The sequence below is a fragment of the Aythya ferina genome (assembly GCF_964211825.1).
Source record: "Aythya ferina genome assembly, chromosome: 4".
In the NCBI taxonomy this organism is placed as follows: domain Eukaryota; kingdom Metazoa; phylum Chordata; class Aves; order Anseriformes; family Anatidae; genus Aythya; species Aythya ferina.
This window is the reverse complement of record NC_140300.1, coordinates 74,326,335-74,349,725: the sequence shown is the minus strand read 5'-3', so window position 1 is coordinate 74,349,725 and position 23,391 is coordinate 74,326,335. Positions and strand designations below refer to the sequence as shown.

General features: G+C 39.1%; 1 protein-coding gene across 34 annotated transcripts in view; it reads right to left on the bottom strand.

Moving 5' to 3' along the window:
- Positions 1 to 5,116: 5,116 nt before the first annotated feature.
- Positions 5,117 to 23,391, bottom strand: part of ANK2 (ankyrin 2) — a 339,161-nt gene continuing 320,886 nt past the window's right edge. For 33 of the 34 annotated variants that reach the window (XM_084518971.1, XM_084518993.1, XM_084518982.1 and 30 more), the window contains 11 exons: positions 22,399 to 22,473; positions 20,207 to 20,338; positions 19,604 to 19,750; positions 17,957 to 18,239; positions 15,723 to 16,008; positions 13,897 to 13,989; positions 13,382 to 13,465; positions 12,045 to 12,209; positions 10,433 to 10,615; positions 9,281 to 9,372; positions 5,117 to 7,370 (listed from right to left, as the gene is read on the bottom strand). In XM_084518971.1, coding sequence (XP_084375097.1) covers positions 7,187 to 7,370; positions 9,281 to 9,372; positions 10,433 to 10,615; positions 12,045 to 12,209; positions 13,382 to 13,465; positions 13,897 to 13,989; positions 15,723 to 16,008; positions 17,957 to 18,239; positions 19,604 to 19,750; positions 20,207 to 20,338; positions 22,399 to 22,473 — 1,724 coding nt within the window. In that variant the 3' untranslated portion in view covers positions 5,117 to 7,186. Of the gene's footprint in view, positions 7,371 to 9,243; positions 9,373 to 10,432; positions 10,616 to 12,044; positions 12,210 to 13,381; positions 13,466 to 13,896; positions 13,990 to 15,722; positions 16,009 to 17,956; positions 18,240 to 19,603; positions 19,751 to 20,206; positions 20,339 to 22,398; positions 22,474 to 23,391 lie in introns of those variants that run through there. The other variant, XM_084518994.1, reaches the window with a different exon arrangement.

The window sequence follows — 23,391 nt, the reverse complement described above, 5'->3', positions numbered from 1 at the left end:
ACCTTGTCTCTTACATTTAAAAACTTCTCTGGGCTTAATCATCGGACTTATACATTGTAGGGCAAGTACGTTTGACTTGGTTAATTGCCATCTTAATTGACCAGGGTGGGAGGGAGCCTTCCTTGCTGTAAGTGAAATAAATTGGACGCTTTTTATGTTTTACAGATGAGGAAGAAAGTATTTTACATTAAAACACCCACCCACACAAACAAACAAACAAACAAACAAAAACTACTTGTTTTGCTCTAGTGTACCTGGAAGTTGTGGTTGCACAGTGTGTGTATATCCTGTGGCTGTTATTCCTATAATCGGGTAAATGACAGCAATGGTTGGGTGTCAAAGTACAGCATTGGTTTTAATGTTCTGTAGGGAAATGTGCGTGCTCTGGATGCTGACTGCAATCCATCTGCTTTGGTACCCCTACAAAATGAGCAATGCAGTTTGAGCAAATACACTTATATTACATACACAAAATATTCTCAAAATATTCTTATATCCTTGTTGAAACCTTATTTTGCATGGGTTTTACTGTTGCTACTAAAGGAAAAAAACTGTATATGTGTTTAAATAGAATATATTTTTATATATAAAGAGTTTTAAAATTTTGAATAAGTGGTAGGAAGTTTCTTGCAAATACCAGCGTTCAAAAAATTGTGGGGTCTTAGCTGTGGTTATTTTATTAAAAACTGGTGTTTTGCTGCACTCTGGTGGCTATTTAATAAAAAAAAGTCTCGTGCAATGCCAGCTACTGTTTAGCAAAGGCCTATTCTGTCTGGCCTCAGAAAGATTCAACTGGCTTTTATAAGTTTTACTTTATTTCCCCCAGTTTTGGATGTAGCACTTGTGTGGCTCTCTTCTGGACTTCTCAGCACTCCTTCAGCGACTGCACCCTGTTGGGCAGCACTAAGGGGAAGATGTGTTCCTCCAGGTGCTCCTAATGCTCTTCTGTGTCTGTTTGGTTTGATGTGTCTGAACTCTCTTTTTATTTTGCTTGTTTTAGTTTGATTTTTGGTTGTTTTTTTTTTTTTTTTGTTGTTAATTGCTCAGACCTGAACAGTGGAGGGTGTGTTTTTTGTTGTTGTTGTTGTTTGTTTGTTTGTTTTTTTTTAATGCAAAATACAGATGGTTGGCAAATGAGAAAAACACTGAGACTGACTCTGTTTATTTACATTATTTCAAGTAATAATGCTTCTTTAAATCTCTTGGGTTCAAATATGTCTTTCTACCTCTTTTCCTTCATGTTGATATTGCTCTAACTGGGAGAGTTTAGATAGCATCCTGTAGAGAAGGGGGGGCTGGGTGCAGTCTGTGTCTATGCATACCTGATATGAATGACTGAAAAAACATTTTAGTACCATGTCAACACAGTTATTTGTTGATTCACTAAAGCTAGAGGGCATCTATGATTCATATGTTTCTTTCCATAGCATCTTAAAATGCACCTTAAAAACTAACAGACTTATCTGACTGGTGGGGAAATGCACTGTTCGTGCACAGCTTTTACAGCCTGACCCAGAACAATGCTGCCCAGCAAGCCCTGCTTGACACTCACCAGCAAGCTGCCTTCCTCCAGCATGAAATGGCTGCAGAAATAAGCAGGTGGGAGTAGGAGGCTTGGCGTGCGTGGGCCTGATGTCTCTCCTACTGGGAGAGTTGCATTTTATCACCTGGCACAGGCAGAAAGCTAGAAAGGGGTCGTCAGCACCTTGTAGCTCACTTCCATTCGGTTCATGTGAAGTGACAGTCCCTGCCCCACTAACAAAGCTGGGAGGAAGGATTCACTGCTGCTGCTCAGGTCAGAAACAACTGGGGGATGCGGAGGCTAGGGGATGGATGTTGTCTCATACCGTTCAACCAAGTAGTCAATGTCTGATTTATCGGAGGTGCAAAGGGAAGCTCGAAAGAGTGTTTGAGGAAAACTTGATCTTCAGCACTACTGGAGCCTTTTATAGACACCTTTTTATTTTTTATTGTGACAGCTCCTGCTGTGAAGTCGTGCAGGCATAAAAATGTGAGGCTGAAATTGTAGTGTTACAAAGAGGAAGAGAGAATCCTTGTGGTCAGTCATTTGCTAAAACATAAAGAGCAAAGCAGAAACACAAGTTTAATGAATTGGTTTGATGTAATCTTGTGTGTCTGTGTTTCAATATCCTTATCTTTATTTATTAATGCTTTTTGATATAAAGGATAGTCCTTGTTGGATCTTTACCCTGCAGGTATGTAGAAGTAGAGCTTCACCAGCCAAATTTAATGTTTTTTCACTTGCATCAGCTGAGAGGTCTGGATTTATTACGTTAGTTCAATAAAAGCCATTGTGTTGCACTACAAATCTGGCTGCTTTTGAGCACACCATGTGTTCTGACGCATTGCAGCTGGTGGTGGATGCTTCAATTATGTATGTTTAAATAGCGTGCCGTTTTTAGATCCATACACCATTATTACATGTTCTGGTGTGTTCTGTTTTATCCTTGAGCACAGCAACAGCTATGCTTAGGCTCATGTAAGGTAACTTGGGTATTGATTTCATAAGTAGAGAAAGTCAGCATAAGATTCATCAAGAGTGTAAGACTAACCAAGGGAGAAGTTGATCTGATGGAGTGGAATTGAAAAGCATGCAGATGGGCGGGGGTGTCGGTCACTGAACTGAAAAAGCATGAAGCTCATGGCTTCAGTGGGCACTCAGTGACCTAGAAACATTGTGTTAACTCCAACTGAATAAATGGCTCCAGGTTTGTTGTGCAGGTGTTTTTGTGTGTGTTTTGTTATTTGTTTGCTTTGTTTTATGTGTGTTTGGTGGCTGCCATGTGGATGTATTTGCTTGATTTTTAACAGCTGAACAAAAATCAGTTATGGGTACAGCCCTGCGTCTTGATAGCCATGTAGCATGCGTGCAGAGACTGATATTGATATTCCTAGTATCCTTGCAGTGCTTCAGCAATACATTCCAAAATAGATTCTTTTACTCCCCCTTTCTGTTGGGACCTCATTAAAGCAAACAGCATTTGACAGTCCCTTAGATGGCATGAGTTGCTCTCCTGCTTACAGGAACAGGAAGCGGAGGTGGCAGGAAAAGCTGAGGTAGAGCTGCCTCTACCGAAAAGAAGAGGGTTAGATCTTGGAAGACAAAATAGATCTGTGCAAGGGACTGAAAAAGGATGGCAAAAGTTGAGGATATAGCTTCCTTTTCAGGAGTTGATGTGTCACTGGCAAAAAAAAAAAAAAAAAAAAAAAAAAAAAAAGGCAACAAATGGTGTTCTCTTTATTGGCTATTTTGAGCCCTGACAAATGTTCTGGCTTTGGGCTCCTCTGAAATGCTGCTTTCTATGCTAGCGTTGATGCAACAATAGCAAAATTCATAGCTGAGGTGTGGGGTGTGTGCTTTGGAGAAGGTATTAAGGTATACAGCTGAAGAAGCTGTCTATATTTATTTCCTCAGAGAAATATGTAATTCATTTAAATTGCTCCCTATCAAAGGCCTGAAATTATATACTGTGGTGTATGGAGTGTATACTTCATACTATGAAAAACTTACTGCTTATGTATGTACATGATGAACTTGTGTTAGCTGTAAATTCAGTCTTGCTGGCTCTTCTGGCTCATTTAATTCTCTGAATAGTAAATAAAGGGGCTGTATTTTGTGTGACTCAAAAAGCACCCATTGGTCCTGCCGGCGTGGTCCACTTCCTTACCCCAGTTTTATGTAATATGTCAACTACAAATCTCCCTGGACAGATGCAGGGGACGCTGGGTAAATAAGTGAGTTTATCCCCATTTCGCTGATGTGCTAGAACCTATTCAATATAGGGCAACAGCCAGCACAGGCTCTGTGTTCTCTGTGTGGTTGCTTGTGTCAGGGTAATCAGAGATACAGAAGTTACTTAGGGCACTTTAACATGGTCTGAGATACACACCGTCTTCTTCCAGGGTTTGCTAGGGAGGGGAGTAAGGGAATAGGTACCAAGGGCTGTGCCAATAGTGTTCATCTTCTTTGGTCAGGTTTACAGAGCTTTACAGTCTGACTAAAAAAAACCATGATAATATGAACCTTCTTGTTACAGATCTATTCGCTTTTACAGGTAGGCTGCAGATACTGAATCTTTCATGAACAGAAATGAACCCTTCTCTCTTTTTCAAAGTGGAGGGGAGGAAGATGGAGTTGATCTGACTTGTTGCTGCCACTCAGTAGTCTACAACAAGCACTAAATTAGAACTTGGATTTCATGACTTCTCTTTCTTTTTTTAAAGAAACATAAATGAGCTCGTAACAGGTTTGTACTTGCAGGTATTACTGAGCAGAACTGGCCAAAGTCTTTCAGTAAAATAGTGTTTGTATTGCAAAGTGCTAGTACAGTGAAGCTGAAGCTGGTCAGGCTAGGATTTAAGCATGTTTTACCACTAACAGGCTACGTCTGATGTGTGTCCTATTTCCCCACTACCTACTGCACCGCCTGCAGTAACTGACCAAGGCGGTACATTGAGGTACATTGAGACGCAGCCTGGGCCACTTGTGATAGCAGAGGTGAAGCAGAGCTGCGGGCAATCACAGGCCACCCCAAAACACACCCCAGTGTTCATGGGTGAATATCACCGTGGCCTTTGTGCTGCTTATGCTTGCAGTAATTGAGTTGGTACAGATTTATAGTGCTGCCTCTGACCTGGCAACAAAGCAGCCTCTTTTCTGTATTTTCTGTGCAGTGCAAGGATGTAAGATGTGATAGAGATTTTCCTCCCTATGTGCTCTGTGCTTGAGAGAGAGAGCGACTCACTAGCTGTTGTAGTAGTACATGTGGGCATTGAAGACATAACTGAGTATAACAAGTGGTCCAGGCTGTATTTGAAGGAAAATCTTGTACTTTCAGGCCCGATGGAATAATTAGAAAACATAGCTAGCTACCCTTTGAAAAATTATTAACGATGATTAAAAAGAAAAAAACAAACACTACATCTAACCCTTAATAAGGACTGACATGTACTCATTGCTGAACGGCAGAATCAAAAAGATCATAAAGAGTGCAGTGTGGAGGAATTATAATTGTGATAGTTCGGTTAAGGTCCCCAAGTGGGTGCTGTTCCTTTTATGCTGCACTGGCAGTAAAAGAGAGTGAGCCATCATTGCTACATTTAACACTTGTACATTTTTATTTAGTTAAATCAGCCATTGTACACATTGCAGCTATGTATTGTTAGTGTTGTTTTTTTTTTTTTTTAATTTTTAACTAATACATGCCCTCATAGATATATTCAATTAGTGTTATCACCATGGGAACAAGATGCTGATTCGTCAACTTAAAATTCACTTCTTCTCACAGTATTCAAGTTCTTTGATAACACAGCAAAAAATCAAAATAAGAGGTGAATAACCATTATGCTGTTACACAGAACATCATCTGCACCGCAAATAACACAACAGAAATGCATTTCTTTAGAGCCCCATTCTTGTAGATCATCCTCTGCTGTCTTTGACAATAAGAAAGCCATGATGTATTGTGAAATGTCTCATCATGGGTCTCGTTCATTTTGGCTATCAAAACACCTTTTTATTTTTTTCTGCCTGCCAAAAAAAGTGTTAGCATGGCACCTCAGGTTGCTTTGCCTGCTGGAAGCCAGAACTCCCAAGACGTTTTTATGCTTTTGGCATCATTATCTTAATGAGAAGTGCCCTTGTTCTGAGCACTGAGTGAGTCATAAAAAAACAACCAAGCAAACTATAATCATAGAAGGCCTGATAAACTTGGAAAACTCTTACCACCTACAGGAGAGGATTTGTTTTTAATCTTTCTCGAATATACTATTAAAAAAAAACAAATAGCTGTTTAAAAACATTTAGTGTGTTTGCGTGTGTTACATATGCTAAAACACTACAGAGTGCCCGCCACTAAATATTAAGGTATAGAATACCAAAAATGTCAGCTCTTTGTTTTCTTTTTTTGAAAATAAAAGTGCAGATATGCTATCATGGTTCTCAGAGGGTTGGTTTAGAAATATATATCTTATATATAGATAGGTAACAAAATATGAACAGAAAGTGGCTTTCAAGGATTGTGAGCTTTCTCTTTAAAAAACACTTGATTGGAGGATAAAAACTGCTCGCTCAGTGCTAAGAGGGCCAACAAGTTGACATGATTACAGGAGGGTTTGCTTTTGACCTTCAAATGCGACATGCATTTATTGGATAAGAGGCAATCTTGATAAAATATGGTGAATTAATTATTCTCTTTGTATAGTGGTTAAGTCTTTCTCCCATAGTTATCTACAGTGCAGTGGCCAGCAGGACAGTGTGGTTTGCTAAAGCAGTGATGAAAACAGGAAACTACTGTAGTTATAATTGTTTAATACACCCTGCCACATGTCCAGATCTAAAAGATTTTAATACCGTATGCAAATGTGCCATAGATATAGCTGCTAGCAAGTTGGTTACCTAATTGGGTATTTTTAATTTTTTTTTTCTTTTTCTGGAAATCTTTAAGTGGCTGTCCAAAGGTCTTAAAAGTATCGATGGCCACAGTCAGCTGTTACTTCAGGAGAACAGCTGAGTTTCCAGGTTTTTAGCCTGACTCTTAGAGCCTTTAACTATAATAGATCCCTAAACTGGAAGTCTTATGGATGCAGTGGATCTGCAGTGCTTCCTCCTCAGTCTGTGTTCGTAGTGTTAACATTATTTTATTAATTGCTGTTCAGCAGTGTCAATAGACCTTGTAATCCATGATGCTAATTGTATTCAGAGGCAGTGTGTTTTCTGCAGTCTTGTAAGTCCAAATACTCTTGCTATATACAGTTTACATGTTAACTCCCTTTTTTTCATGATGCATGTACATAGTCACTTGAAGAGGCCTGTAGATGAAGTTGGCTTGACAAATGCAGTTTCATGAAGCTAGTGCAGAAGCAAATGACCAGCAAAAAGTGGCAATGCTGACAAATTCCCAGTACAGCACAAAGACGACGGTTCGGTGGATAAATCATCCTGAATGAAGGATGCTATCTTTGGTCACAAATTAGCTTACAGGGTAAAAAATAACAAAAACCCAAAATCAAATACAGGGGAAAAAAATGAATTCACTGCATCTGCACAAGTAGAAATGGCAGTGTCTTCCAGTGATTATGTAGATAACAATGTCTACACCTAGAGAAGATGAATGTTGCATACTGGATGGATGGTTACGTGGTGGTGTTGAGGGGTGGCAGCTTCTCATTTAGCATCCTGTTTCCAGTCCTCTTTGCAGAAGTGTCTAAGAAGCTGCTGGAGGTCGTGCTGGAGGTCATCCTGTGGTAGTGCTTCTGGTGTGTCATCCAGTTCTTCTATATGAACGTGTTTTCCATACCGATCCTTCATCACAGTCCTCTTCTGTGTGCTGGCTTTATTCAGCATTGTCCTAAAGAAAAAGAATGAGAAATCTTTCTTAGAGAGCCCACAGTTTCTGAAGGCTTTAAGAGCTGCTCCTCCCCAGGTGGAATTTTAAAGTTTTCAAATTTTATTTAAAGTAAAACGAGAAGAATTGTAAGCTGGCAGTTTAAGCCGGCTACTAAGGTCAGATGTTCTTTATTCACTCTGTATTGAATGTAACACACATCACCACTTAACTGGCTTTCATAATGTAAACTAGTGGCAGTTCATCTCCTCATGCTTATTACACATACAGTTTTAGATGCTCAGCAAAAACGTGTTTTAACATTGGCATGCAACACACTTTGAAATTCACACAGGACCTTCCTAATTGCTGTATTTCGCTTCTACACTCAAAGTTGTCCTGTAGAACATTAACATAAGATTCCTGTATGGTACTTTCAGTTTCTTAAGCTGATGGCTTCTTCAACCCTTGCTTCTGGGCAAGCCTGCCTTAAGACAGTCAGTAAAACTGTATTTGCTGATGCTTAAGTTGATGTGTGTGAGAGAGAAAATGTATGCGTATTTGATTTATATTTATATCCATATATCCTCTCATCCATTTTGATAGTGATCATCCCCGGTACAAAAAAGACAGGGATCTCCTGGAAAGAGTCCAGTGGAGGGCCACCAAGATGGTACGGGGCCTGGAGCATCTTCCCTATGAGGAAAGGCTGAGAGACCTGGGTCTGTTCAGCCTGGAGAAGAGAAGACTGAGAGGGGATCTCATCAATGTGTATAAATACCTGAGGCGTGGGGGACAGAGGGATTTGGTTTGTGGGGACAGGACAAGGAGTAATGGCCACAAGACAGAGCCCAGGCAGTTCCACACCAACATGACAAAGAACTTCTTCATGGTGAGGGCACTGGGACAGGCTGCCCAGGGAGGTTGTGGAGTCTCCTTCTCTGGAGATATTTAAGTCCCGTCTGGATGCCTACCTAGGCAGCCTGCTCTGAGGAACCTGCTTTGGCAGGGGGATTGGACCCGATGATCCTTCAAGGTCCCTTCCACCCCCTTCAATTCTGTGACTTGAATATTGAGTCAACTGGTATGAAAAAATATTTTTGAAGTATTCTTGATTAACGTTGTTAACTGTAAATCATACTACTATTATTTTGTATCACCTCCAAGGAAATCAGTCAGGCAGCAATACACCTTTATACTGAGTCTATCTAGGATGGAGTTACCTTTTGTCACAGCAGCAGCCTGTATGGTGCTGTGTTTTGGCTTTGTGCCCCCAACTGTGTTGGTAACAGACCAATGCTTTGGCTACTGCTGAACAACAGTGCCTGCACAGCATTAGGACTTTGTTTTTGGTTTTGTCCCTCCTGACTCTGTGCTCCTCATGAGTGTACTGGGGCTGGGCAAGAAATTGGATGTAGACACAGCCAGAACAGCTGACCCAAACTAGCCAGAGGGGTGGTGGATGTCATATAGCATCATGCTCAGCAATAAGAACTGACGTAGAGGAAGAAGTGGGTGTGTGGGAATGTCTGTCTGTCTTTCAAGGTGACCACTGCCCAGAGACTGGCTGGGCATCAGTCTGCTTATGGGAGGTGGTGAATGATTCTTTGCATCATCCCTTCTTCACTTACTAAATTGTCTTTATTCAACCCTGTCCCAAGGAGAGCAGGGAAGGAGGATTAGCAAGCAGTTGTGCCCTACTTAGCTGCTAGCCCACAACACCCTTATTGACCAAGTCTTTTCAACTGATTGTAGACCTTTCCAGTGTGTATATCCCTTCCTGTAACAGAATGTTAGTAGTAAGGATTAGTACTTTTGTAATGAAGCTTTAGATACTGCCAGTGGTTTCACTTTACACAATTAAATCCACATCTGTTCATAATGAGTTTGTTAGTTCTTTTCTAGTAACAGTTCACTGACATGCCAAGCCAAACCTTTTAATAATTGATCCATCCTCTTTCATGATTTCTTTCTCTACTAAAGCAGGGAGTTGGACTTTCATTTGGTTACCTGTATAGCTCAATGCCTCAAATTAAAACATAAACTTCCAATTAAAACATAAGAACAGAAACCTAGGACAGAAGGTAATTGCTCTTCATACCTTAATACTTGATATAAATGAAGCTGAATGGTGAGAAAATGATGAATAGACAATAGAGAAGCATCTGCCTGCCATTTGCATCCTTACAACCCTTCCCCAAACATACAGGTTAGTCACAGTTTTTTGGGTAGGATAGTGTCACTGTGCTAAGAATTGTACTGAAGCAATCTTAGTACTTCCAAGTTTGAAACAGCCCAAATCAAGGCCCTGGAGCACCACGGTTGCAGAACTCATCCTGCGTGTCTATTTACAACAGCCACTACAGCAACCCTTTTCCTGTCACAGAAAATATTCTCTTTTATAGCTGTCCCACCTGTCAGCCTGAGTTGCCTGTTCTCTGTAACTAGACAGGCATACATAGAAATAGATGAAATGAAAGAATCAGGGAATTGGAGCCTGGCAAGCTCTTCCACAGAGTATCTACTGTTACTAATACTTAAAGAAAACAAAAAAGGCAGCATTTTTATTCCTTGTTGGCTGGGTGTGATCTTCTGTGTTTAAATTCTGTTACTGAAATGTCTAAACTGATCAGAAAAAGCATAAAAACAGGAAAAGTGTTAATTAGCTTGATAGCTATTTCTTCCTTTCAAGAGGAAAAGGAATAATTGTTGTGAGACATCTGCCTACTGAGAGAGTAGACTTAACTGTTTCAAGTTCTAAAATTAGGTCCACGAGGGGCACTGTATGGATGGCCTTCTTTACGAGTAACCACACACACAATTTCTACCAACTTTATTTAAATCCTCTGTCTTATTATATATTTTTTTTAATCTTAAAAAGTTTCACAGTTAATTCTATAATGGCAGCTTCTTCCCCTATGCATACCTTAATATATTGATCTTTTCTTAACATGGCCAAGTATTACAACAGAGGTTTGTATTTGGTAGTTGAGTTTAATGCTCCACCAGCAAAACTTTCAGTAGAGTTTGTCTCCAGGTATGTTGTGACACTTGTTTTATTTGTTACATTAAAAAGGCATTTTTACCTCTTCAAAGTCCTCTTTGGCTGACGGAAGATCAGTAGCTAAGCTAGCATCTCCTAGGTGTTTCTCTGTTCTCTCTCCTTGCACTACAGTTGTCTTTATGACTTTGCTGACCTTGCGGCCTTCCACTGGTTCAGACTGGAAATTGGAGGCACTGGGCAAAACACCTGGTTCAGACAAAGTCACCTGGAAGGTTAGAAAACAGATTTATATTGGATACGAATTACATAGCAAACAAAATCTTAATATCTGTTCTGTGATTCTTTCTTAATCATTGCCACAGAGAACGAGAAATGTCTCACTTTCTAAGCATACACATCAAAATAGTGAGTGTATATTTTATTACCTGCTTTACAGCTCCAGAACAAGACCTTGTAAATATCTACCAGTTCAGACAGCAGGAACAGCCCTAGAGAGCATGTTCAGCTGAGAAGCTTTATGCTACAAGGGTGGAAACTGCTCCTGGAGCCTGAACTAGCTTGAGGGTAGCAGGGATGCTGCCACCTCCACCACACCACAGGCTGCCAGACTGGCTCACATGTTCCAAGGCAACTGGAATTATAGGAAGTAACAAGTGGGCCTCTTGCAGTGAATCTCGGCTGTATTTGCCAGGTAGCATGAGTTAGTCCATTCACACCATAAAATTAAGATAGTATTCTCAGGGGTGAGACAGACTTGTAAAATCCAAGGAACTCTTACAGGAACAACAGACTACAATTTTAGAATACCGTATGAAAGAGACAAACACAGTTCTAATCGGCAAAATACAAATTCCATGTATATGGGCTCCATGTGATATGGAGTAGTTCTGCTATGGTCAGCTAACTTTAAAAAAAAAAAAAAAAAAAAAAGGCTTTGTTTTTATGTTCCTTTACACTCCTAGGGAATTAATTCTGATGATCAATTCTGGTGAGAGAGAACAGTAATCATGTTCTTAGCATTTTGAATGTCTGTTAGTTAAACATTGCTTCCAATTGCAGTGCTGCTGAAATGAATCCCTATTTATTGGCTTCTGCTTCTCTGTCACTACCTTAATTGAGCTAATACAAACGTCTATAGAGCTGCATCGTGATCTAAGGCAGGAAAAGATAAACTGAGAAGAACTTTGCAGTTGCTTTTTTCTTTCTTAATTGCCTGGCTCTATAGTTTGCATGAAGGTAACACTTCTGTTTAGCATCTTCAAATCCAAGAATGCATGAGTACTTTAAACCTGGTACAACTAGATAGTTCTAGAATGGCTTAGCTGTAGAAATCTGGAGAACATCAGATCATTTCATTACAATATTCACCAACTTCCTTATTAGAGTATGAGGTATAATAACAAAGGCACACTTGCCATTTATCTATATGCCATCTTGGTACATACTGCTTTCTTTATGAATTTAGAACTTCTCATGAATCACAATCTGTATCCTGACATGTTTTCAGAGACCACTGTCTCTTCTCCCACCCCCTGCTTTTCTCTGTCTTTTTTGGAGGCCTTTCCATCTGCAAGGAAACTCTTCAAAGGATCACTCAGAAATGAATGTTATTGCCATAAGATGTAGCTATTGGGTACACTGGTGGTGGGCGTACTGCAGCTTTGTCCCATCACAAGGGAAGTGGATGATCTGACCTCTGACTGTTCGCTGTCGCTCTTCAGCACAACCCGTTTTACAACTTTGGAATAGCCATCTCCTTCTTCAACGGTGACAGGTTTTTGTGGTGTTCCTTGCATTATGATGTCTTCTTTTTCTGTGCCATCTGGAGAAACATACCGCCGGATGATCTTTCTAGTGACCTGAAGGAATGAAATAGAGCTTTGTCCCAAAATAATTAGCAATTCCTTCGTGTTCTCTATACAGAACTTTCTACTCAAAGGGCATCTTTCCTACACAGAAAAACCTACATAGATGGTTCAGCATTTTAGTCTTTAACGCACATTCTCACAAATACCTATCGTAAAGCTGCACATTGATGCACTGGCCCTGCTTTGTTTATCCCACAGCAAAGCTTCCATAAACCTATTTCACAAATGGAGTGAAGATATATACAGATATGAGAATGACTCTAAAATGGTAGTTACTATTAGGAGAAGTGGTATAGCCTCTTAGAGAGAAAACAGTTTTCAACAGCATAACTGCTAAAAGTCATTTTTAGACTGGCTTTCAAAAACTCAAAAAGTATCAACTAATTAAAAGGCTTCTGAAAGTAAGAGGTTATCAACTTTGCTACCGAGTACTTAGAACTAGATCTGCAGAGGGACTTGGTCATTACACTATTACTGCTCGTGGTACTAACACTGCTGCCCTAGAGACCTAGAATTAACCCGCTTAAGAGACCTAATCTGGTGCTTAAGCTTTCTAGGCAGTGGCAAGCCAAACACAGAGCAGCATAAGAGAATTAAAGGGCTCAAGATGAGCTAAATCTCTCAGGAGGATGGCTACACATCTTTCTGTAGACACATTTCCAAATGCTTTCACAGCTCCTTCTGACAAGATATTCTGGTGCCATAAAAACTGAACTGTATGTACAGCTACAGAAACTCAGGAACCTGCTTGGACACAGCTGAGTGAAGATTTCAAAGGCCTAAAGTCTGGATTTAGGTGACTTGTGGATCTAGCCCCCCACTGGTTTCATTAATACGAGTACACTTATACTCTTAACTATTTATTTAAAAAAAATAAAAATAAAAAATCAGCACTTCCTCAGAAATGGTCAGGTCTATGTAGAATTCTCATTGGATTTATGTGGAAAAGTTAAGCAATATGTTAAGTTATAAAAAAATATAAAACCGAATACTCCAAATCTTCACATCTTGGAATCTCTCATGAACAGAAATTCTGGTTTCTGCTATGCTCAATTTTTAAAAATCATGCCCCTTTACAAAATAAAATTGGGTGTGTATGTGGATTTATTTATTCTTCCTTTAAAGGATAGTAAGAAGGTAGCAAGGGCTGTAACTGATAATACCTTCTTTACCACTGTCTGGCCATGTTCATCTGTATATTGCTCTTCTGTGACTGTTTCTGGTGGCATTTCAGGCATACTATCAGCCTGTATGACAAAGAACAAAATTTAAGGAAGCAATGTCTTAATGCAGGTTTAAAAAAAAAAAAAGGCAACTTTAAAATCAGTTAGAATAAAATTGAGAAATGTTAGAAAGAATTTGTTCTGCACTTGAATTCCTAAAGACGTGCAAAGGAAAGTTACAAAATGGACAGGCAAACGTGTTAGTTGACTGTGCTGCGTATTGTCCTCCTCTTACTGAGGTGCTTAATGGGGTGTAGAGTTGTGTTAGCAGTATTACTACAATCCTCTTTTCAAGAAGAGGTATTAGAATGGTTTATCTAATGACCATGCATTATTCAGGAGCATTGCAGCTTCAGGTGCAATACCAGCCACGTGGTTCTCTCAGCATCACTCCTGAAGGTATTACACCAGACATTAGGCACCACTGGCTCGTGCAGTCATTCAACACTCAGTACCTGAATAATCACCCGGCGACGAATGACCCTGGTAGTTACCACCTCGTCCTCGTCCGAGCTGGTCTCCAGCTCACCTAACTCCTCTGCTAGCTCCTATGGGAAGCATGGAAGCAGTGCTCTGTTGTATGCAATGCTAGCATTATTTACAGTCTCTGTCTTCTTTTTACCTGAAACCATCCTCTCTTCTGAAAACTTGTGCTTTCAGGATTTTGCATCTTACCTGACTTCAGTCTGTAAAACACCGATGTAGGGGCAGGGGAAAAGCTTTGGCCACTTGACTGTACATTAGTTGTTCATTAGCGTGTTGAAAGAAGATCAGTCTTTGTGATATTAATTCTATAAGATGGCCTTAAGATGCTTCAGTGCTCTTAAGGTTGCCAGAGACAAGCCTGAAATATGTTGTATGACATGACTAAGATGAACCAGACAGTATTGCTAACACCAACTCTGGCATTCATATGTATTGCGTATGTTTTCTGCATTGTGCAGAAATCTGAATGAAAGCCTTTTAGTCCTCCATACTAAGAAGTGCATAGCATAGCATACAGACAGTAGGACTCAACAGCTTTAACTAGAGGTGAATGTATCAACAGTCTCAGCACTGGAAAGAAAAAGTTAGTTGCAAGTGTTGAGGTTCTCCTGCACAGGGAAGAATTCAAAATTTAAATGAAGAGGTCAGAAGGCAAAGAGAAGCTGAAAAGAACTACTTGGGAAACATCTACAGTATAAAAGCATAAGGGGGAAAATAAATATTCGGTGGGGTGGGTTTGGAGGAGATGAGGATTATTGTAGCGATTCGGTAGTATATTATGCTTGACAGCAGCCGTTGTATTGAGTCCTAAACTAAGCTTTCAACATCACATTTATTCTACGCATTTTATATTCAGCATTCTTCTAAGATCTTGGAGGCGGATCTCTGAGACATCACTCTAGAGGTGGTACATTTGGCAACATAAACAGCGAAGAAAGAAGAGTCTGTTCCTAGGTGAATGTCTAAACAGGAAACCAATTCTTAAGAACTGTTCTTTCTCTGCTCTAACTTCACTGATAAAACTAATTTCCTGCTCAATTATGCCTTCTGTTCTGACTCTTAAAACAGGCAAAAAAAAAAAGCTGTTTATTCTTAAACCTAATCTGCCGAGTACCTTATATTCCCCTGAAAGCCATGTAGTTGCTCTCCTTTATTCCCTCTGTATATGCAAGAAGGTTCCTTTGTCTTACACAGCCAAATGACCTACCTCATATACATTTTGCTCCCCTCTTCCATCTGCTGTCTCCATTTTTCTTTACTGCTTGCATGCTACATAAACACCATTCTCAAGTTTTTCTTCCAGTGCATCTTTAGTCTTCTGCAACGTACATCCTGCTGCCTTTTTTTCCATCTCACTAAGTTTACAACGTTTTTCATGTCATTCTTCCTGATGCTCTGGGCCAGCCTTGTCTTCTTGAGCTTTTAATGTTGTAACTTTGCGTTTTGTACATCTATTTTTCAGCATTCACTTGTACATGGTTTGCTTCTGCATCTGTTACTTACACCAAGTAACTCTTTCCCACATGCATGGACATAACTGCCACAGACCACAGGACAAGTAAGGCTAGCAAAACCAGAATTACCGTTTAGACTTTAGCATCTTGGTTTTGCTTCTGCTATCAAAACCTCTACACAAAGGACTATAGCTAGCCCTCAAAACCACAGAGGAAAGGGAAAATGGCTCAGTTGCAGATGAAGATTAATCAGGCTCATAGAAAATATTCCCATTTTAAGAATGACAAGACATAAAACTTGTCCACTGTGTTAATTACTTTGAGGAAAAGTTGGTATTTACCTTTTCCAAAGACTCCTCCTCATAGCCACTTCCAAGCTTTTCTGGCTGTTCATCAGTTGACTCCACTATCACTAGACTAGTTCTCCTTGGAGAGACGTCATCCTGATGGAGCTCAGGCTCCTCGGGCTCTTGGATGATGGGAGATTCACTGCTCTGCGAAGATGATGGGGAACGTGGGGATGATTTTTCTCTCTCTTCCTTTGCCACACTGAAGCATGCAGATTTCTCATTTGCTGCCTTTCCAGTTTCTGGTGCTGCAGACTGCTCTGTTCCTGGAGTTGTGACACTGTGAATTACAGGTTCAAGAGTTTTATCAGGTAACTGTAGTCCACCTCTGAGGGTGACTCCCAAGGGTTACGTCAGACTTATGCTGATTGCATTAACATTAACCGTTTCACTGCCTAGAATCACCTGTTGAGGCTTGCTTTTCTCTTTTCATACATATAGGTATGTATGTGTATATATATGTATGAAAAGAGAATATATATATATATATATTATGTATATGTATACACACACACACACATAAAAGCAGTGAGCCTGTAAGAATTACAATTTTAACTTTTAAAACTTCTTAGACGTTTTGGAGCTAGCACCTACACACATTTTGTTTTTCCTCGTCCTAAAAATTAACAGAGGAAATTGCGAAGTCTTACTAGCCGTGAGTCCAGATTCCTTCCTACATAACCAATCCCATGACTAGATAACAGTTATAGATTAACTTGCATGTATATGTGTTGTTTTTTTTCCTGGTATAAGTTGTGTTTTGGCAATTTATTGTGCTCCCCCAACTATTGCCATCTACACAGCTGTGTTCCAAAGAAAGAAAACATTTCATTGTAGTACAAGTTAAAACAGCATTGATCTGTCCTTTCTTCCCATTCAGTGGGCTATATGCATTATTGTAGAATTTCTCTTCTCATAAAAGCTTCCTCTTCATATAAAGCTACTTATATCTAGCCCAGTTTTCATCCTAGTTCACACTAGAGGTGAAGGACAGCGATTTTCCCGTGTCATTGCTACTCTCATTTTAGCATTGGCAATACTGTCTCAATATTTTTTGTCTTTGGCCGTAACAGTAGCTTTAAGGAATCCATGCTCTGACTGCAGAATACATGCAAATAGCTTACTGACATTTCTACCAGCTGTCAGTATTTGCAGGTAAGTTATTTGTCTTCTGTAGCCTTAATAATACCTGTGATAGTCCACTTTGTATGTATGTGTTTGCTGGTTTTATTGTACTGGACTTTGTTCTTTCTGTGCAGAATTGTGCCACTTGTGCAGCTAAAAACACACCATTAAAAATTACCCTCTATTCCTCAAAAGCATTTGTTTCCTTTCTTATGCAAATCATTAGGAAGTATTGGTATTTTTGCATATCAGTGCAACCTAGGCCTACCTTGGATGCTTGTTTCTGTCTCCCAACCTCTCTTCAGCTTGTAAAACCTCTCTGTTCAGAGCTGCATCTCCACATCAAAGCTAATTGCTCCTAGGAAAATCACCAGTTTGGAAGGGAATCCTCCCTGTTTTGCTAGCCCATGAATACCTGAATCAAAGAGTTGTCACTGTGGGTGAAAGGATGGGTAGGATCAAAGAAACTTGATCCTTTTCAGGTCCTTTTCCAAATGAAACCAACTCCACCGACAGCCCTGAATCGGAATTCAAAGCTATGCTATACAGGTCCTTTAAGTCTGTACTTCATCATGTAGTGTTCCTTTAAGTACTTTTGTCTTGTCTGTACAAAACCCGCTCTGTTCCTTCAGCCATTTGAAACTGGCTTGTAAAAATCTAATTGCTAATATGTAGTTAGGAGTTTTGCAAGTAATGAGTAAGTTATGAAAAATTTGCCTCAATTTAAAAACCCATCCTCAAGTTGAAGAAAAGGCCCTCTAGTGTTAATTCCATCAAGTTTATATGTTAGATGGCAAGTAATGTTGAAAAATACAGTTTGACACAAGAAAGCCTGCGTTATCCGTCTTTTCCTTCATACATGTTGAACTAGATTATTAATGTATGTTCACAGTGGAAGACTGACTTTCTCTCCCTGTCTTTAAGGCTTCCACCACATTGATTAAGAAGTCAAGCCTACAGAAGGAACTCATGAACAAGTATGCAGAATTGAAGGAGAATTCTAGTGAGTTCATCTGTTTCAAATGAAACTGTAAAAATGCTCTTGTTACAGAGAAGAGAGAATCTACTCCACATAGGTCCCATTTTGGTCTTTTGACACTTACAAATATTCATGTTGTGAAGCAGATGTTTTTTCTGGCACATCCTGGGGTTTCCCTGAGAATTCGGATTCTACTTGTTCCTTGTGTGCTTGTCTCAGGAGCTCAGCCATTGACAGTTCTGCCTCACTCCTGGGAGTGCTGTCCTGGAAAGGAGAGTAACTAACAGATACATCTTCCTCGGAGACAATAGGAGGGTGTTCAGTTGGGTCACTGTCTTTAGATATTCTGTGCTGTTGTTCTTGCTTATGTCTTGAACTGAACAGATCTTCTTGCAGTGCAGAAAACCCTGTGAAAACAGAAATGAGAAATGTCATTACAAGTCTCATCAGAATGCAGAAAGTCACTTCAATTCTCTATGTGTGTTTAAAATCCCCGGAAGGAATAAATTACCTGAATTTTTTAGACAGCTTGAGTGGGAGAGTATATAACTTCTTCTCTAAGCAGTAGAAGGAACACTGGATTATCACTACAACTGCCAAATAATTAATCTTGACAGTAATAGGCAAAATAAAATCTGCCCAGAAATCTACCTACACCAATTAATCTCAAACCTCCCCGAAGTATGAAAGATTTGCAATAGTGTTTTTTGTTTGTTTTCCAGCAGACTGGAACACATTTTAGTTACTTTTTTTCCCCCATCCCTGATGTAGCTGCTTATGGAAAAATAATGACACGGGTCCATAGCTTGTGTAGTTATAAATACTATACAAGTATGGGAAAATAAATTCATACAAATCTAGCTGCAAGGGCTAGCTAATTCGTATACATCAAAATAATTCTTGAAAACAAACAACTCTACCCTCCCTCTCCCCCAGACACAATCTCAAAGCATGGGTTCTAATTCTGCAGAAGATGTAAAATAATACATACATTTGTATTCCACAAGCTACAAGTCATAAGCTTTTGTTTTTCTTCACTAACCCCATTCAGTCGAAACCTGCTGACCTCCAAAGAACAGCTTGGTGGAAAACGTAACGATTTGTTCTGAATTTGAGCAAGATATGGAGGTTAACAAACTGATCTGTTGTTGTATTTGAATGCTAATTACAGCAAACATAAACTATTCCTACATCATCTACATAAATATGGAATGTTTGTGACTGTCTTAATACTTTACCAAGCTACTCATTCAATACTAAGTTAAGGGTGTGAAAGTATCACTCCCAAAAAATGAGAATTTTACTTCATGTAATTTGGAGATGTTTCTTTAGTGTACAACTATTGATCTAATCTGAAATTCTATGCAGCATCATAGCAGAATTACAAGTAATATCCTGGATACCTGAATCCAAAGGGTTTTCCGAAGCATTGACTAGTTTTCCTTTTACAAATCTTGATCAAATTTTAATGTAACCTTATTTTTTATGAAAGCAGATATATGAGCAAAAAATAAACTGGACATAAGTATTAACAGCAGGTTCTGGCAACATTCCTTTATTTGCTTTATAAGAATCTGCTAATGCAGAGATTTTTATACTTACTGACCTAGAGAGATGTGCGCTGTCATGCTTGCCTTCATCCATCTTATCTGCACTTTCAAAATTAGGTTCTAGGGCTCAGTCATAAGAATTAACAGCCAAACATTTCAGAACAGGAGCTAGATCATGGATGAGATAACCTGAGCAGCCTGTGACGGTATCAGATGTTTACCTTCACTGTGGTCCAATCCTATCGTTTGTTCAATTTCTGCATACGTGCGAGTGCCGTGGACTTGCATGGAGTCTATGCCGCTGGTCTCCATTAGGTGAACAATATCCATTCGGTTGATTTTTGTAAGACACTGGGTAAGATTTGTATCTGTGGCATTAAAATGACACCATGTAGCTGAATTAAGAACTTCACATGTTCTCCGTTCTATTTTCAATATGAATTATGTATGTAGGATACTGATTTAGAAGCATGGCTATGTAAGATAGGGGCTGCACACAAAAATTACCTCTAATCTAGTCTTTCCTTTCACAAATTAGTTTAGTTCCCCCAAGTATTTTTTTTATTTTAGGAAAAGAAACTTAAGTATTTTTCCACTCTTGCTTTGCTGTAAGTTGTTCTCCAAATGAACAATATTAACCTATTCTCTCTAACAGAATCCTACCATACACGATGTTATACAGACAAGCTTAAAAATAGAACCCAACCTATAGCCATTCTTCCTGCTACCTAAATTTTAAACATATTTTATTTTTTGGATTATAACACACATTGGGACACTTGTATATTGGAGACAGTGTAGATGTACTATAACTGGTAATGAACCTGTTGCATGTTTCCCATCCCTTTCAAGCCAGTATTTGAGGAGTGCGTGGCTCTGGTCTTGAAGTGAATTAGGATTTTCAATCCTGATTTGATGAATTTGCTCTTCTGTGAAATCCAGTTCTCTTGCTAGCTCTGAAAAATAAATCATTTTCTGTAAAGATGTGTTTTATTTTTTTCCCCCACCTTACATCTATTTTACGGTAGTCTACAGCAAAATGGTTTACAAACATTTCTGACACCCATTTCTCTTTGTTTCCATTCACCTTCTTATGTTTAGAGACACTGTTAAACAAGAGGTTCAAGACAAATTCATAATTGCATTATTCCTAGAAGATAGTACCTTGCTCTGTCAAAAGCACCATGCTCACCAAATCCAGTGAAAGAATTGATTTTGAGTAATGGCATTTTGTACGGCTGGATTAAAGAGTAATCATATTACTCCCCTGGACTTGTTTCATCAAGAGAAAAGTAAATGCCTATGAATCACAGTTGAGAACCAAAAACAGTTGAGAACCAAAAATGTGAGGCTAATAACTAGTGTCTTTCTGACGTAGCATAGGCTCAGACTGCAGTCCAGAAAAGAGAAATGGCTTTAACAGTCTGTATTATATCCAGAATGAAGGTCAGCTTTCTCCCACTAAACTAAGACATGACTGTACGTAGAAACAGGCAATCAAATGATTTAAAGCCACGGGGAAATTTGAGAGATTCCTACTATTACTCCTGGTCTCCAGACTTCTGCTCCTCTCACGAAGAAGGACTCATACTCTATTCCGCTGTAATTATAACTATGGTGGATGATGGAGGGTGCCACATGTTAAGGGAGGGAGCAGGGGGGAACCCTAGTCCCCAGATAAACTTATTTCCAAACTGGCTTGTATACTGGTGCAACTGTAAACTTGAACAAATGCACAGTAACATTATATCGGATTGAAGTTCTAGGTAGTCAAGGAAGCTTGAACAAAAACCAAGCACTGTTTTATTCCTCAAAGTAACTTTTGACGCAGCCATTTTTACCATAATCAATCTTTATCATAACACAAGACAGGAATACTTCTGCAGGTGTATTTCTCTGTCCTCTCCAAAATTCTGTAAAATACTCATCAAAACAGACAATTCTGTATCCATTGTTTTTTAGTTTTGTTTTCAGATCTGTCTAGTCATTTCTATTAATAAAAAAAAAAAAAAAAGAAAGAAAAAATCAGCATATTCCTAATCTGTTACATTGCATAAATCTAAGCCCTACTGACTTCAAAGATAATCCATCTTGGGAAAAGTGACATATACTTCCAGTGTTCTCTATAGATTGAAATAGAGAAATATTGAAATAGAGGACAGGAAAGGAGGAGATCAGTAAAATATACAAAAATGTCAGTGATATTTTGTTATTCTCTGAAGATGCTTATAAAAACAGTATAGAGTGCAACCTCAATTACCAAGTAGTTAACACTTTTTTTTTAATGCAATTCTTCTTTAACCACTAGAACCCCACTTACTTTCATCGGTGTGGTACTGCTCTAGGGTTAGATACAAAAAAGCACAGACCCGATTTAAATTTCTGTTGGATTGCACAGCTTAACATAGCAGAGAGATTTCTCCATAGCTCTTTCCTTGTAAATGCTTTTGGGATGATTGTCAGTGACACAGATCTGCATTTCATTCTCTGCTACTTTCACTTTTCCCCCAGAATGTTAATTGTGCTGTCTTGGAGTGATTTTTACAAATATGACCTTTTTCATTTCTTTTTCCTCCGCACACAGAAAAGTAAAATAGCTTCCATTAAAAAAAAAAAAGAAGCTGATGTGACCTTTCCCCATAGTGATCTTCCAGCTCAGGATTTCCAGAACACAAACGATGTTCATTCATCTATCTTCTAGTCAGTTTATGTTCTAGAGTCATCGCACTTTGCGAGAAAGTGTAAAGTAATGTATGCCGACGCTGTCACTTTCTCATCCTAGGAGCTTTCCCTCTGGAGGTACCACAACAACTACAGAGGAGTTACCTATTCATCTTAGTTCTTACCTAACAGGCTAGAGGAATCTTAGTAATCAGCAAACAATCTAGTTCCTATAAGCTACTGAAGTGTTTCTATGAAACAGTTTTAGAGAATGAGGAAATCATCTGAAAGAAACACAAAAACATTGAGGAGTGCTCGCCTTGTTTCTCACTAGAATAGATAACATGCATTTTACCTGTCCAGCTGAATCCAAGGTGATCAGCAATGTGGGCCAGTCTTTCCTCTGTCCTTTCCTGATCATCCTGTTGATCTAAAGGTCAAAGAGAACAGCCACAAGTTGTCTTTTACAAATCAAAAAGCATTTCCATAGGTGATAAAGACCTAGAAGGGATAGCATTTTTTTCTGACTACTCTAATCTAAACATGGACAGGCTGCTACAACTGGGTAGTTACAGTAAGGATTGCAAATCTCCAGGTCTAACAAAGAAGAAAAAGGTAGCTTGATTTTTCAAAAGTACAGAACTATCTACATTTCCCATTTGAAAATCAGACTTTAATGTAAAAATCTAAATAAGGAGTGAAGTGCCTACTGTACTATTTTATCCAAGCGTTTTATTCTAAAACTTCATTCTAGCATTAAGGTGAAGACTAACTAAGTTAAGAGCTATAAATTTCCATGCCTCCTTAGTAAATGCCAACATTGCAAAATTCATCTGGACTGGTGCTTCTAATTGCTTTCCTTCTGTGGTAGCGAAAATTTTGTTCAAACAGTCCATGTGGCATTTCATGTTATGGTTTTCATTTGGAAATTAATAATTTAAATGGTTTTGACTCTTTCAGCTAGGGAGTGATACAAAAGACTTACATTGAAGGCAAGGAAAAATCAGACATTCATTCACCAGTCTGTCTATTTCAGAAACAGTGAGACTTCACTGTTCCTCCCATCCCCAAGGGTAATTTGAGGATGTCAGAATTTGAGTTTTGATTTTCCCTGAATGAACACATGGATTGCAAACATTCAGAAAACTGATTGAAGTTGGTGAAATATGGCTTCATTTTAGCTACTGGATTTCCATCACAGCTACCCAATGGCAGTATGCAAGTAAGTGAGAGGAAGACCAAACACCAGACAACTTCTACTTAAGTTTCTGGTGACACAGAATTTTCATGAGAGAGAAATGGCCAAAAAAAGGAATAAGACAAACTTGATTCTTCAAAGCTTCTGTAT